Source organism: Chiloscyllium plagiosum, unplaced genomic scaffold (genome assembly GCF_037043375.1).
Source record: "Chiloscyllium plagiosum isolate Xiang-an unplaced genomic scaffold, Cpla_swu_hap1 HiC_scaffold_1, whole genome shotgun sequence".
NCBI classification, from domain to species: domain Eukaryota; kingdom Metazoa; phylum Chordata; class Chondrichthyes; order Orectolobiformes; family Hemiscylliidae; genus Chiloscyllium; species Chiloscyllium plagiosum.
The window spans coordinates 23,504,358-23,521,399 of NW_028270139.1; the positions used below are offsets into that span (position 1 = coordinate 23,504,358).

Here is a 17,042-nt window from a genome sequence, read left to right on the forward strand (position 1 = left end):
GTGTTTTTGATGATTTTTAGGAATTCCTGGGTGGAGTGGATGGAGTGCTGTGACTCTTCTACTAGGTACTTCAGTCTTACGTGTAGTCGTTTGGCCAGTCTGTAAGTTGGTGTTCCGGGTAGTGAGACTATGGGCCTGAGGGGGGCTCCTGGTTTATGGATTTTTGGTAGTCTGTAGAATTGTGAGGTGTTGGTTCCGTTGGGTTTCATTTTCCGGAATTCCGTCTTGTTTAATTGTCCGGAATTGTGTAATTTTCTTAGGAGATGTGTAATTTTGTTTCCTAGTTGTGGGGTCGGGTCTAGCACCACCTTTTGGCGATAACAAAAAACCGATAACACAGGGGCATGGATAAAGAACATATCAGACCGGACCCTATCAGACACAAAAGAAGTGGTACGAGTCAAAGGATTAAATTTCAATTACCGAGACGCTGACAAGAAGGATTTCCTAGTGGCATTAGAAACCACATTGAAGGACAATGGCTTTGAGACTCAGAAGGGAAAGGGGGAGAGGAGGAGAGCGCTAGTTATAGGGGACTCTCTAGTTAAAGGGACGGACAGCGGTTCTGTGGACATGGGCGAGACTCACGGATGGTTTGTTGCCTCCCGGGTGCTAGGGTCCGAGACGTCTCAGACCGTGTCTTCAGAATCCTGAAGGGGGAGGGTGTGCAGCCAGAAGTCGTGGTACACATTGGCACCAACGACATAGGTAGGAAGAGGGGTGGGGAGGTCATTCAAGAGCTCAAGGAGTTAGGCTGGAAGCTAAAAGCTAGGACAGACGGAGTCGTCATCTCTGGGTTGTTGCCGGTGCCAAGTGACAGTGAGGCAAAGAATAGGGAGAGAGTGCAGTTGAACACGTGGCTGCAAGGCTGGTGTAGGAGGGAGGGCTTCAGATATTTGGACAATTGGACTGCATTCTGGGGAAGGTGGGACCTGTACAAACAGGACGGGTTGCACCTGAACCAGAAGGGCACCAATATCCTGGGGGGTAGGTTTGCTAGCACTCTTCGGGGGGGTTTAAACTAATTTGGCAGGGGGATGGGATCCGGACTTGTAGTCCAGCAAGTAAGCTAGCTGTGTGTCAGGATGCCCAAGACTGTAGGGAGGCTGTGGAAAAGGTAGCACTGACAGGGATTACTTGCGGACACAGAGATGGGCTCAAGTGCGTATACTTCAACGCAAGGAGTATCAGAAATAAGGTGGGTGAACTTAAGGCGTGGATCGGTACCTGGGACTACGATGTTGTGGCCATCACGGAAACGTGGATAGATGTGGGACAGGAATGGCTGTTGGAGGTTCCTGGTTACAGGTGTTTCAGTAAGATTAGGGAGGGTGGGAAAAAAGGAGGGGGGTGGCATTGCTAATTAGAAATGGTATAACGGCTGCAGAAAGGAAGTTTGAGGGGGATCTGCCTCTGGAGGTAGTACGGGCTGAAGTCAGAAATAGGAAAGGTGCAGTCACCTTGTTGGGTGTTTACTATAGGCCCCCCAATAGCAGCAGAGATGTGGAGAAACAGATTGGGAAACAGATTTTGGAAAGGTGCAGAAGCCACAGGGTCGTAGTCATGGGCGACTTCAACTTCCCAAATATTGATTGGAAGCTCTTTAGATCAAGTAGATTGGATGGGGCGGTGTTTGTGCAGTGTGTCCAGGAAGCTTTTCTAACGCAGTATGTAGATTGTCCAACCAGAGGGGAGGCCATATTGGATTTGGTACTCGGTAATGAACCGGGACAAGTGGTGGGCTTGTTAGTGGGTGAACATTTTGGTGATGGTGACCACAATTCTGTGACTTTCACCTTGGTTATGGAGAGAGATAGGTGCGCACAACAAGGTAGATTTTATAATTGGGGGAAGGGAAATTACAATGCTGTAAGGCAGGATTTGAGGAGCATACGTTGGGAGCATAGGCTGTCAGGGAAGGATGTGGTGGAAATGTGGAACCTTTTCAAAGAGCAGATACGACGTGTCCATGATATGTATGTACCTATCAGGCAGGAAAGAAATGGTCGTGTGAGGGAGCCTTGGTTGACGAGAGAGGTTGAATGTCTGGTAAAGAGGAAGAAGGAGGCTTACATAAGGTTGAGGAAACAGGATTCAGACAGAGCAGTGGAGGGATACAGGATAGCCAGAAGGGACCTGAAGAAAGGGATTAGGAGAGCTAAGAGAGGGCATGAAAAATCGTTGGCGGATAGGATCAAGGATAACCCCCAAGGCATTTTATGCGTATGTGAGAAACCTGAGAATGACGAGAACGAGGGTAGGTCCGATCAAGGACAGTAGTGGGAGACTGTGTATTGAGTCGGAAGAGATAGGAGAGGTCTTGAACAAGTACTTCTCTTCAGTATTTACGAACGAGAGGGACCGTATTGTAGAAGAGGAGAGTGTGAAATGGACTGGTAAGCTAGAAGAGATACCTGTTAGGAAGGAAGATGTATTGGACATTTTGAACAACTTGAGGATAGACAAGTCCCCCGGGCCTGACGGGATATATCCTAGGATTATGTGGGAAGCAAGAGAGGAAATTGCAGTACCGTTGGCAATGATCTTCTCGTCTTCACTGGCAACGGGGGTGGTACCAGGGGACTGGAGAGTAGCGAATGTTGTGCCCCTGTTCAAAAAAGGGAATAGGGATAACCTCAGGAATTACAGGCCTGTTAGTCTTACTTCTGTGGTAGGCAAAGTAATGGAAAGGGTACTGAGGGATAGGATTTATGAGTATCTGGAAAGACACTGCTTGATTAGGGACAGCCAGCACGGATTTGAGAAGGGTAGGTCTTGCCTTACAAGTCTTATTGAATTCTTCGAGGAGGTGACCAAGCATGTGGATGAGGGTAGAGCAGTGGATGTAGTGTACATGGATTTTAGTAAGGCATTTGATAAGGTTCCCCATGGTAGGCTTATGCGGAAAGTCAGGAGGCATGGGATAGAGGGAAATTTGGCCAATTGGATAGAAAACTGGCTAACCGGTCGAAGTCAGAGAGTGGTGGTAGATGGTAAATATTCAGCCTGGAGCCCAGTTACAAGTGGAGTTCCGCAGGGATCAGTTCTGGGTCCTCTGCTGTTTGTAATTTTTATTAATGACTTAGATGAGGGAGTCGATGGGTGGGTCAGTAAATTTGCAGATGATACGAAGATAGGTGGAGTTGTGGACAGTGAGGAGGGCTGTTGTCGGCTGCAGACGGACTTAGATATGATGCAGAGCTGGGCTGAGGAGTGGCAGATGGAGTTCAACCCTGCCAAGTGTGAGGTTGTCCATTTTGGAAGAACAAATAAGAATGCGGAATACAGGGTTAATGGTAGGGTTCTTAGTCAGGTGGAGGAACAGAGGGATCTTGGGGTCTATGTACATAGATCTTTGAAGGTTGCCACTCAGGTGGATAGAGTTTGTAAGAAGGCCTATGGAGTATTATCGTTCTATAGCAGAGGGATTGAATTCAAGAGTCGTGAAGTGATGTTGCAGCTGTACAGGACTTTGGTTAGGCCACAGTTGGAGTACTGTGTGCAGTTCTGGTCGCCTCACTTTAGGAAAGATGTGGAAGCTTTGGAGAGGGTGCAGAGAAGATTTACCAGGATGTTGCCTGGAATGGAGAGGAAGTTGTACGAGGATAGGTTAAGACTTCTCGGCCTTTTCTCGTTGGAACGGCGAAGGATGAGGGGTGACTTGATAAAGGTTTATAAGATGATCAGAGGAATAGATAGAGTAGACAGTCAGAAACTTTTTCTCTGGGTACAACAGAGTGTTACAAGGGGATATAAATTTAAGGTGAAGGGTGGAAGGTATAGGGGAGATGTCAGGGGAGGGTTCTTTACCCAGAGAGTGGTGGGGGCATGGAATGCGCTGCCCGTGGGAGTGGTAGAGTCGGAATCATTGGCGACCTTTAAGCGGCATTTGGATAGGTACATGGATAGGTACTTAATCTAGGTTAGAAGTTCGGCACAACATCGTGGGCCGAAGGGCCTGTTCTGTGCTGTATTGTTCTATGTTCTATGTTCTATGACAACAATCTCACGGAAGAAACATAACAAACTATCAGACAGACAGTTGCACCTACTCTGAGCCGAAAAAGGGAAGGAAACAAACTGAACACACAAGAAAGCCCTAGAAAACCTCAACACCTACCAAATGGTGGCGCTAGACCCGACCCCACAATTAGAACATAGAACATAGAACAGTAGAGCACAGAACAGGCCCTTCAGCCCACAATGTTGTGCCGACCACTGATCCTCATGTATGCACCCTCACATTTCTGTGACCATATGTATGTCGAGGAGTCTCTTAAATGTCCCCAATGACCCTGCCTCCACAACTGCTGCTGGCAACACATTCCATGCTCTCACAACTCTCTGTGTAAAGAACCCGCCTCTGACATCCCCTCTATACTTTCCTCCAACCAGCTTAAAACTATGACCCCTTGTGTTAGTCATTTCTGCCCTGGGAAATAGTCTCTGGCTATCGACTCTATCTATGCCTCTCATTACCTTGTATACCTCAATTAGGTCCCCTCTTCTCCTCCTTTTCTCCAATGAAAAAAGTCCGAGCTCAGTCAACCTCTCCTTAAAAGATAAGCCCTCCAGTCCAGGCAGCATCCTGGTAAACCTCCTCTGAACCCGCTCCAAAGCATCCACATCTTTCTTATAATAGGGCGACCAGAACTGGACGCAGTATTCCAAGTGCGGTCTAACCAAAGTTTTATAGAGCTGCAACAAGATCTCATGATTCTTAAACTCAATCCCCCTGTTAATGAAAGCCAAAACACCATATACTTTCTTAACAACCCTGTCCACTTGGGTGGCCATTTTAAGGGATCTATGTACCTGCACCCAAAGATCCCTCTGTTCCTCCACACTACCAAGAATCCTATCCTTAATCCTGTACTCAGCTTTCAAATTCAACCTTCCAAAATGCATTACCCTTCATTTATCCAGGTTGAAATCCATCTGCCACCTCTCAGCCCATCTCTGCATCCTGTCAATGTCCCGCTGCAGCCTACAACAGCCCTCTATACTGTCAACGACACCTTTAACCTTTGTGTCATCTGCAAACTTGCTGACCCATCCTTCAATCCCCTCATCCAAGTCATTAATAAAAATTACAAACAATAGGGGCCCAAGGACAGAGCCCTGTGGAACACCACTCACCACCGATTTCCAGGCAGAATATTTTCCTTCTACTACCACTCACTGTCTTCTGTTGGCCAGCCAATTCTGTATCCAGACAGCTATGTTCCCCTGAATCCCATTCCTCCTGACCTTCTGAATGAGCCTACCATGGGGAACCTTATCAAATGCCTTGCTAAAGTCCATATACAACACATCCACAGCTCGACCCTCATCAACTTTTCTAGTCACATCCTCAAAGAACTCGATAAGGTTTGTGAGGCATGATCTGCCCCTCACAAAGCCGTGTTGACTGCATTTAATCAAGCCATGCTCTTCCAGAAGGTCATAAATCCTATCCCTCAGATTCCTTTCTAACACCTTGCAGACGACAGACGTGAGACTTACTGGTCTGTAATTGCCGGGGATTTCCCTATTTCCTTTCTTGAAGAGAGGAATTACATTTGCCTCTCTCCAGTCCTCAGGTACGACTCCAGTGGAGAGCGAGGATGAAAAGATCTTTGCAAGTGGCGAAGCAATTGCATTTCTCGTTTCCCAAAGCAGCCGAGGACAAATCTGGTCCGGGCTTGGCGACTTGTCAATCTTAATGTTTGACAAAATTTTCAGCACATCAGCTTCCTCAATCTCTATCCATTTCAGCATGCACACCTGCTCTTCAAAGGTTTCATTCACTACAAATTTCTTTTCTTACGTAAAGACAGAAGCAAAAAACTCATTTAGGGCTTCCCCTACCACCTCAGATTCCACACACAAATTCCCTATGCTATCCCTGATCGGCCCTACTTTTTCTTTGACCATTCTCTTATTCCTCACATAAGTGTAAAATGCCTTTGTGTTCTCCCTAATCCGTTCTGCCAAGCCTTTCTCGTGCCCCCTCCTGGCTCTCCTCTGACCATTTTTAAGCTCCTTCCTTGCCTGCCTGTAATCCTGTAGAGCTGTGTAGCTACCTCCACCTTATGTAAGCTACCTTTCTCCTTTTGACGAGAAGCTCCACCGCTCTCGTCATCCAAGGTTCCTTTATCTTACCACTTCTTGCCTGTCTCAGAGGGACATATTTATTCATCACTTGCAACAACTGTTCCTTAAACAGTCTCCACATGTCTATAGTGCCTTTACAATGGAATAACTGCTCCCAATCCATGCTTCCTAACTCATGTCTAATCGCATCATAGTTTCCTCTTCCCCAATTAAATATCCTCCCATTTTGCCTAATCCTCTCCTTCTCCATAGCTATGTAGAATGTGAGGCAGTTGTGGTCACTATCACCAAAATGCTCTCCCACCACAAGATCTGATACCTGCCCCGGCTCATTGCCGAGCACCAAGTCTAGAATGGCCTCTCCCCTCGTCGGCCTGTCAACATACTTAGTTAGGAAACCCTCCTGAACACACCTTACAAAAACAGCTCCATTCAAATCTTCTGCTCGAAGGAGGTTCCAATCAATATTGGGAAAGTTAATGTCACCATTACAACAACCCTACTACGTCCACACTTTTCCAAAATCTGCCGAGATATGCTTTCTTCCATCTCCCTGCTGCTATTGGGGGGCCTGTAGTAAACCCTTAACGAGGTGACTGCTCCCTTGCTGTTCCTCATTTCCACCCATACTGACTCGGTAGGCAGATCTTCCTCGACAATGGAAGCTTCTGTAGCTGTGATACCCTCTCTGATTAGTAGTGCTACACCCCTCTTTTTCCCCCCTCCCTATTCTTTTTAAATGCTTTAAACCCTGGAACATCCAGCAACCATTCCTGCCCCTGAGAAACCCATGTCTCTGTTATGGCCACAACATCATAGCACCAGGTACTGATCCATGCTCTAAGTTCATCACTTTTATTCCTGATACTCCTTGCGTTAAAGCAAACACACTTTAACTGATACCTTGGTTCCTTGCCAGGAAATTCCTTCCCACTAGCTGGTCTACCTCTTGCTGCTGCCTCATCTGCATCAACTCTCATCTCCGGTATACAGCTCAGGTTCCCACCCCCTGCCATACTAGTTTAAACCCTCTCGAACTACTCGAGCAAACCTTCCACCCAGGACATTGGTCCCCTTCCAGTTCAGATGCAACCCGTCCTTCTTGTACAGGTCCCACCTTCCCCAGAAAGCATCCCAATTATCTACATATCTGAAGCCCTCCCTCCTACACGCTGCGCAGCCATGTATTAAGCTGCGCCCTCTCCCTGTTCCTCGCCTCGCTATCCCGTGGCACCGGTCATAAACTAGAGAACACTACTCTGTTTGTCCTGCTTTGCAGCTTCCATCCTAACTCCCTGAAATCACTTTTTATATCCTCTATCCTTTTCCTGGCTATATCATTAGTGCCAATATGTAACAGAATTTCTGGCTGTTCGCCCTCCCCTTTTAGAACCTTATACACCCGATCGGAGACGTCCCGGACCCTGGCACCAGGGAGGCAACATACCTTCCGGGAATCCCGATCCTGACCACAAAATCTCCTGTCAATTCCCCTAACTATCGAGTCCCCTACCATGAGTACTTTTCTATTCTGCCCCCTTCCCTTCTTTGCCACAGTGTCAGGCTCAGTGCCAGAGAACTGACTGCTATGGCTTTCCTCTGGTAGGTCATCCCCCCAGCAGTATACAAAACAGTATACTTATTGCTGAGGGGAATGTCCACAGGGGATCTCTGCACTGTCTGACTGTCCCCTTTCCTCTCCCTAACTGTAACCCATTTATCCTTGTCCTGAGCCTTACCCAACTCCCGGTAACTCCTCTCAATTACCCCCTCAGCCTCCCAAATGATCCGTAGTTCATCCAGCTCCAGTTCCAATTCCCTAACACGGTTTCCAAGGAGCTGGAGTTGGGTGCACTTCCCACAGATGTAGCCAGCGGAGACGTGTGCCATGTCTCCCACCTGCCACATTCTGCAGGAGGAGCAAGCTACTGCCCTAGCATCCATACCCGACTTATCTGAACACCCACTCAGTACTAAAGTAGAAAGCTTAGTCCAAGTTGCGATAAAATTAAGAACAAACTTATATTCAATAGAGGAAGTTTAGAATGAATGTTACCTTATTAACTAGGTTTGAGGAGGAGGGCGGGTGGGAGACTCTACAGTAGTAGAGTCTCTGGTTTAGCCGCCTTGCTGATATATATGGTCACTGCTTTCCTTCCCGGCTGCCCCTGTGGTCCTCGTCACTTCCCCCGCTGCTCCTGCTCCTTCTGTGAAAGGGAAAACACCGCTGTCCGCTACCGGTAAGTAATTTTTTAAAAAACTGCCTTACCTTAGCTGCAGTCTTCCGGGTTCGTCTTATCTCCGCTGCTGCACGCACTCAAAATAGGAAACAAAATTACATATCTCCTAAGAAAATTACACAATTCCGGACAATTAAACAAGATGGAATTCCAGAAAATGAAACCCAACGGGACCAACACCCCACGATTCTACGGACTACCAAAAATCCATAAACCAGGAGCCCCCCTCAGACCTATAGTCTCACTACCCGGAACACCAACTTACAGACTGGCCAAAGAACTACACGCAAGACTGAAGTACCTAGTAGAAGAGTCACAGCACTCCATCCACTCCAACCAGAAACTCCTAAAAATCATCAAAAACACCAAAATAGTGGAAGACGAAGCAATGATCTCATTCGACGTAACAGCACTGTTCACCTCCATCAACATCGACGTAGCAAAGGAAACACTCGCCACACTTTTAGAACAGACCATCACATACACACCAACCACCATCAATCACATTACCAACGAAAACATCATGAAGCTAGTGGACCTTTGCCTCACCACCCACTTCACTTTCAACAACATAATCTACAAACAAACCAACGGCACACCCACGGGATCTCCGCTATCAGGATTCAAAGCAGAAGCGGTAATGCAAAGGCTAGAACAAACAGCCCTACCAATCATCAAACCAAAAATCTGCGTTCGCTACGTAGATGACACCTTTGTCATCACAAACAAAAACTAACAAACTTAGAAAACCCAGTACAACCCATGGACAAAACCAACATCATCTAGTAAATACCATGCAAGGACTGCCACAAACACGACGTAGGACAAACAGGAAGAAAGTTAGCCACCAGGATACACGAACACCAGCTAGCCACAAAACGACACGACCCCCTCTCCCTCATAGCCCTACACACGAATGAAAAAAACCACCATTTCGACTGGGACAACACATCTATCCTGAGACAGGCTAAGCAAAGACATGCCAGAGAATTCCTAGAGGCCTGGCACTCCAACCACAACGCCATAAACAAGTACATAGATCTAGATGCCATCTATCAACCCCTCAGAAAACAAACAGGAAATGACATCACCACAAACCCCAGGAACCCCATCCAGGAGAAAGATATAAATAGAAAGCAGGAGACAACAGCTTCGCTTCACTTGGAGGTCGCCACTGATGATGTTACCTAGCCAGGTAATGGATATCAGACCTACAGCCTAAACCCCCTTTCTGTCTTATTGCCATGCAATTCAGGGGCATTAGTCAGATAGTCAAGAATTGCCTGAGCCGTCAGTGGCATAGTGGTAAAGTTATTGGGCTAAGTAATCCAGAACCTCCAGCTCATGTTTTGGGGAGATGGGTTTAATTTAATCACAGGTGGTGAAATTTATATTCAATAAATTTGAAATAAAGAGTTGGCCTAAGGGTCAACTGTTGTAAAAACCTACCTGGTTGACAAATGATCTTTAAGGAATGAAATCTACTGTCCTTACCTATTTTACATGTGACTCCAGGTCCACATCAATGCGGGTGACTTCTAACTTCCCTCAGGTCAATTAGCAGTTGGTAATAAATGAATGAATTTGTAAAACATTATCTGGGAGGCATTTAACTGACTACATAGTATGCAGTCACAATTTTCAATATGAAGAGTTATTCATCTTAATCAGATTGTGTGGAAGTGACACCAATTGTGTTATAGAGGAGTCTAATTGAAAAGCAACTTGAGCCACCCTGTTGACATGTACAGCACAGAAACCGGTTTAAGAACACAGAGTATTAGGCATGGGAGATCTCTCAATCACTTATTAGGACATAGTATTTGGTATGAGAAGTCGCTTTTCTTCTCTGCAAGTTTGGTAGGTTCTGTTCTCTTAGAATATGCTGCTAATTGAAGTATGAAAAGTAATAAGCACAATATTGTATGGCAGCAATATTTTATAACGTGAAACTTTTTAAAGCTAGTTTAAATAAAGTAATTTTGTGTTATAATGTTTTGATAGGCTATGTGTACATGAATTACTCATTAAAATTCAAATTATTCACTAATTGGCGGCAAATAAATAGTCCTGTTAGCTAATCTATTTGTTGATCATTGCATATAATTCACAAGAGAAAAAGATCAATAAGAACATTTGGAAGATCCACATTATTGAGGCAATAAGTCCCTTTAAATTTTTTGACCTAAATGTTTAGCACCTTGGTAATACGGGAAGATTATGAACTCAAAAGTATTCTTGATATATTGAGTTTGTTATGCTGAAATTATGTCCGATGAGTTATTTTGTTGCGATCTAACATTTGAATACATCTGTCTTAATGGTTGGTAGATACACTTATAACATATGAACAAAATAAAATCATAGTTTGTTGTGTGTTATTTCATTTAATAAAGGAGGCTATTCTGGACTGACTGGGGAGATGTACCTAGAATAGAAAGCTCTTCCCTGGAAGGTGATGGTCGTTTGGTGATAGTTAGCACTAATCTCATGTGGCCCAGTGGAATAGCCATAGACTACCTAACAGACAAGCTGTACTGGTGCGATATCAAACGGTCTGTTATTGAGATGTCAGATATAGATGGATCCAACCGTCGGACACTTGCTCTGAATGAAGTAGGTGAGGTTCCTTTTTTAACAAAACTAAGTATTTTCCCATCCACAACAAAAAGCAAACAGCTTTTGAAGAAATGACATGAATGTTCTCCCCACCATTTAGGACATCCTTTCGATGTGGCAGTATTTGAAGACCATGTTTGGTTTACAGACTGGAGCAAACCTTCCCTTATGAGGATGGATAAGTCAACAGGTCGTAATAGAGTGCGACTCCGAGGTGGAATGATTCAACCTTCATCCATAGCTGTAGTCCATCCAATAGCCAAACCAGGTAAATTCATTTAGCATTAATAGGTGGGATGGTGCTAAAAAACACATTCTAAACAATCCTTTTGAGGAATATTTGCACCTAAAATTATCCAAGTTGACATTGGCAATTTTAACCCCCCCCCCCCCGCCGACAGGATTGGGTATAATCCAGTTTTGAACCCAGCCCACTTTTACTCTGAGTAATACCAAATGGCTTGATAAACCAGCATTACGCCTTATCCTTTGAGTCATGCGATACGACTTAAGGAAGCGGTCCTTGGAATAATGGATATGTTCGTGGTCATCTTTCAAGATACTGCAGAGTCTGGAATAGTTCCTATGGTTTGGAGGGTAGGTAGTATAATCCTACTATATAAAAATGGAGCTGGAGAGAAAACAAGGAATTTGCCTGACATCAGTAGCAAGGAAAGTGCTAGACTCCATTATAAAAGATTTAGAAGTAGAACACTTGGAATAAAAGAGTCAGTATGGATTTACTAAATGGAAATCATGTTTGCAAAATTTACTGGGAATTTTTAAGGATGCAACAAATAAGAGTTAATATGCAGGAGCCGGGGAACTTGGTTTACTTGGACCTTCAGAAGACTTTTGATAAAGTTCCACTCAATAAGAGATTAGTATGCAATATTAAAGTACATGGATTTGGGGGTAATGTAACTGACATAGATAAAGTCAAAAAGTGTGGTGCTAGAAAAAGCACACCCAGTAGGCAGCATCCGAGGAGCAGGAGAGTCGACATTTCAAGCATAAGCACTTTATCAGGAATGTAGGGGTACCCAAGGGGGCTGAAAGATAAATGGGATGGGGTGGGGCTGGGGGGGGAAGGTATCTGTGAACGTGATATGTAGATGGTGTAAAGTCAGAGCAGAGGTTGGAACTGAAAGGTGGGAAAGAAAGATAGGGAGGGCAGTGCCAAGTTGGAAGGTTGAATCTGGGATAAGGTGGGGGGAGAGGAAATGAGGAAACTGGTGAAATTGACATTGATCCTGTGCAGTTGGAAGGTTCCAAGGCGGAAGATTAGGCTTTCTTCTTCCAGGCATCAGGGGGCTAGAATTTGGAGGTGGAGGAGGCCTAGGACTTGCATCTCCTTGGCACCCCTCCCACTCTCAGCCCCCTTGGGCCCCCCATATTCCTGATGAAGACCTTATGCTCGAAACATTGACACTCCTGCTGCTTGGATGCTGCCTGACCGGCTGTGCTTTTCCAGCACCACACTCTTTGATTCTGATCTCCTGCATCTACAGTCCTCACTTTCTCCTCCTGACATAGATAAAGTACTATTTGGGATAGTGCAGGGATCAGAGCTTTCATTAATAAATATTAATAATTTATATGAAGGAACTAACAGTAATATCCCCAAGTTTGCAGATGCCATAAAGTGAATTGTGCGGAGATGCTTCAATGTGATTTGGATAAGTTGACTGAGTGGCCAAATGCATGGCAGCTGTAGTATAATGTTGATAAATATGACATTAACTACTTTGGTAGGAAAAACAAGAAGGCAGATTATAATCTGAATGGCGATAGATTGGGAAAGGATGAGGTACAATAAGATTTGGAATTAGAACATAGAACAAAACAGCGCAGAACAGGCCCTTTGGCTCGCGATGTTGTGCCGACCTGTGAAATATTCTCAGCTCATCCCAAAATCATCCATGTGCTTATCTAAGGATCGTTTAAATCTCCCTAATGTGGCTGAGTCGACTACCTTAACAGGTAGGGCATTCCACGCCCTTACCACTCTCTGCGTAAAGAACCTGCCTCTGACATCTGTCTTAAATCTTTTAGTAGGGCAGCTCTATGAAATCCTTGGAACAGGCTGGCTGTGGAAAGTAGTGTTCCTGTCACAGGAATGCTATATACAATACAAAGAATCATAGAATCTCTACAGTGTGGAAGCAGGCCATTTGGCCCATCGAATCTACACCAACCCTACGAAGAGCATTCCACCCAGACTCACCCCCTAACCTATCCCTGTAACCCTGCATTTCCTATAGTTAATCCACATAGCCTGCACATTCCTGGACTATGGGCAATTTAGCATGGCCAATCCACCTAACCTGCACATCTTTGGACTGTGGAAGAAAACCGCAACATCCAGAGGAAACCCATACTGACACAGGGAGAACATGCAAACCACACACAGACAGTCACCTGAGGTTGGTCACCTGGCAGGTCCCTAGTGCTATGAGGTAGTAGTGTTAACCACTGAGCCACCATGCCACCCCAGATATATGCATATAGTGAATGAGATTATCTTGACGAAAAATTAGTGTTAGTCCCAAACCAGAAGTATTGGGATTAAAAATGTGAAGTGGTTACTTAAAGCTGAGTTCAGGTGTATGGTTGCTCTGAGAAGAAGCTATCTGCAGTTCCAGTTTAAAAGTTGAAGTCACAATTGACTTAAATTTACTGAGGCGTTTAGTACAGGAACTCTGATGTAAATATTATACGATCGGTGCTTTGCGAACTTTAGTAGGGTTGTGTCTTGTGTACTTTGCAAAGCTGTTTTGTTTTCAATTTATAAAGCAATGTTTTTGGACTAATAGGGTTATACTTTTACTGTGTGTTTAAAAATCTTTGCATTTGTATTTTAAAGAGATGGTTTTGTTTATTTCTATTTTATATTCATTTATTTTGTAATAAACTTCTGACTTATAGGTAAAACAAAACTGTGACATTCTGTGCTTATGTTTCAGTGAGAGACCAGTTGATTAAATCCAAACAAAAATTTAATCTATCAAGCCAGGTTTCTCTCAGACCTGACTTGTGATAACATCAACTGGGATCTCAACAATCGTCTGTATCACAGTTACTGAGAATTCTTCCTGGCACCATTATGAAGTCAAATATTCCACTTGGATTTGCCTCTTTGAGTCAACTCACATCTAACATTATACTTGAATCTGTCACAGTTATTTGTTCACCAAACCATGTCTCACTGTCAGTTACAGATTTATCAATTGGATCAAATGATATTTGCCATTTGGTTGCTATTGCAAAGCTTGCTTTTCTTCCTAAACCTTACTGGATCTTGCAGTTGAAGGACTGTGGACTGCCATGGAAAATATCCAGTTTAGTCACATATTCCCAAATTTTGGATAATATAAAATAAATTTCATATACTAATAAAGTTAATTGCAATGTTTGTTTGTTTAGATTCTGCCATCTGTCTAGGTAGACCTATGAAATCTTCATACGACTGTCCTTTGACAAGTTGCTCCTCATCTGGATGTTCTTTGAAGTGTTATTTCTTGACCAGTAGTTCCTTAATTTTGCACAATTTAACTGCTTCCATCATTTAAAGAAGATTGAGGTCAAAATATGCCTTCCTCCTCAAGAGTGAGAATTTTTGATTGTGAAATACATGTAGACTGTCCCCAAATTGGAGAATAACTTGTAACATGACAACTGCTATAACTCCTGGACCATGTAGTTGTACTGTTATCAGCTGTAGACACTGTTTTCTGAATCATGATTCTGATAATGTAACATCTGCCACAGTGTCTAACTTCAAATTTGTAAGATAACCATTAACATAAATATCAGCTCATCAAAATGTAAGGTCTGGATCATCTGTCTCCCTTAGAACAGTTGACAATAGAGGAAAAGACTAAAAATGTTTCTGTTATTGACTTCTTGACATAGATAGCGATTTGATTCCTGGCTTTTCTGAAGCTGCTTCCCTATTCTGTGCATTTCCTAAATATTATCTTTTTTGTGTTGCAGTTAAAACTTTTACTTTTACTAGCTGGGCAGTGTCTATTCCTGTGAGGTTTATTTGTTCCACAATGCTGACAAGAAGTTTAAATGTCTAGTGTTGTCCTAATTGGAATAATGGTTGCTCACGTATGTTGTATGTTGCTTTGTACCTTAAGAATTGAATGAATTCTGTTAAAATTGATTAGGGCAGCACAGTGGCTCAGTGGTTAGCACTGCTGCCTCACAGCACCAGGGTCCCAGGTTTGATTCCAGCCTCGAGCAACTATCTGTGTGGAGTTTGCACATTCTCCCTGTGTCTGCGTGGGTTTCCTCTGGGTGCTCCGGTTTCCTCCCACAGTCCAAAGATCCAGGTTAGGTGAATTGGCCATGCTAATGAACAGCTGGATAGGAATAGTGTGATCAAGGATAGTCAGCATGGTTTTGTGAAGGGCAGGACGTGCCTCACAAACCTTATTGAATTCTTTGAGGAGGTGACTAAGGAGGTGGACGAGGGTAAAGCGGTAGATGTGGTGTATATGGATTTTAGTAAGGCGTTTGATAAGTTCCCCATGGTAGGCTACTGCAAAAATACGGAGGTATGGCATTGTGGGTGAGTTGGAGGTTTGGATTAGGAATTGGCTGGCTGGAAGAAGACAGAGGGTAGTAGTTGATGGTAAAGGTTCATCTTGGAGTGCAGTTACTAGCGGTGTTCCACAAGGATCTGTTTTGGGACCATTGCTGTTTGTCATTTTTATAAATGACCTGGAGGAGGGACTAGAAGGTTGGGTGAGCAAGTTTGCGGATGATACGAAAGTTGGTGGAGTTGTTGACAGTGAGGAAGGATGTGGCAGGTTACAGCGGGATATAGATAAGCTGCAGAGCTTGGCAGAAAGGTGGCAAATGGAGTTCAATGTAGGTAAGTGTGAGGTGATTCACTTTGGTAAGAGTAACAAGAAGATGGGGTACTGGGCTAATGGTCGGATACTTGGTAGTGTGGATGAGTAGAGGGATCTTGTTGTCCATGTACACAGATCTCTGAAAGTTGCCACCCAGGTAAATAGTGCGGTGAAGAAGGCATATGGCGTACTGGCTTTTATTGGTAGAGGAATTGAGTTCCGGAGTCCTGAGGTCATGTTGCAGTTGTATAAGGCTCTGGTGCGGCCGCATCTGGAGTATTGTGTGCAGTTTTGGTCGCCATACTATAGGAAGGATGTGGAGGCACTGGAACGGGTGCAGAGGAGGTTTACCAGGATGTTGCCTGGTATGGTAGAAAGATCGTATGAGGAAAGGCTGAGGCACTTGGGGCTGTTTTCATTGGAGAAAAGAAGGTTTAGGAGTGACTTGATAGAGGTGTACAAGATGATTAGGGGTTTAGATAGGGTTGACCATGAGAACCTTTTTCCACGTATGGAGTCAGCTATTACGAGGGGGCATAGCTTTAAATTAAGGGGTGGTAGGTATAGGACAGATGTTAGGGGTAGATTCTTTACTCAGCGAGTCGTGAGTTCATGGAATGCCCTGCCAGTAGCAGTGGTGGACTCTCCCTCTTTATGGGCATTTAAACGGGCATTGGATAGGCATATGGAGGATAGTGGGCTAGTGTAGGTTAGGTGGGCTTGGATCGGCGCAACATCGAGGGCCAAAGGGCCTGTACTGCGCTGTATCTTTCTATGTTCTATGTTCTAAACTGTCCATAGTGCTAGGTGCATTAGTCAGAGAGAAATGGGTCTGGGTGGATTACTCTTTGGAGGGTTGGTGTGGACTAGTTGGGCTGAAGAGCCTGTTTCCGCACTGTAGGGAATCTAATCTAAAAAAAAATTTCCTCTTAGGATTGATCCATTTGCTTCTAGATCTCTACTTCACTGATCATTTGAAGAGCTTTTTGTAGAATCAAGTGGGCTTTGGTTTGTTGTAAGTCACAGGATGGTGCCAAAGTGGTAATATCATGACAAGTACTCCAGAATCTCAGGTTCATGTTCTGCGTTCGAGTCCGACCAGAATTTGGTCAGTTAGTCAGGTCAGTAGTTGTTAGATCAGCACTAGAAGCTAAAGTTTCCATTGAAATAAAAAGGCAGGGATTTCACAGAATCCCAGAATTGCTACAACACAGAAAGAGGC

At 44.3% G+C, this 17,042-nt stretch overlaps 1 protein-coding gene across 4 annotated transcripts in view; it reads left to right on the plus strand.

The window, feature by feature from the left end:
• The window catches only part of egf (epidermal growth factor), a 172,406-nt gene that overhangs the window by 116,082 nt on the left and 39,282 nt on the right, over nucleotides 1–17,042 (plus strand). For all 4 annotated transcript variants that reach the window (XM_087981173.1, XM_087981118.1, XM_087981124.1 and 1 more), the window contains exons 13-14: nucleotides 10,733–10,956; nucleotides 11,056–11,223. In XM_087981173.1, coding sequence (XP_087837299.1) covers nucleotides 10,733–10,956; nucleotides 11,056–11,223 — 392 coding nt within the window. The remainder of the gene's footprint in view (nucleotides 1–10,732; nucleotides 10,957–11,055; nucleotides 11,224–17,042) is intronic.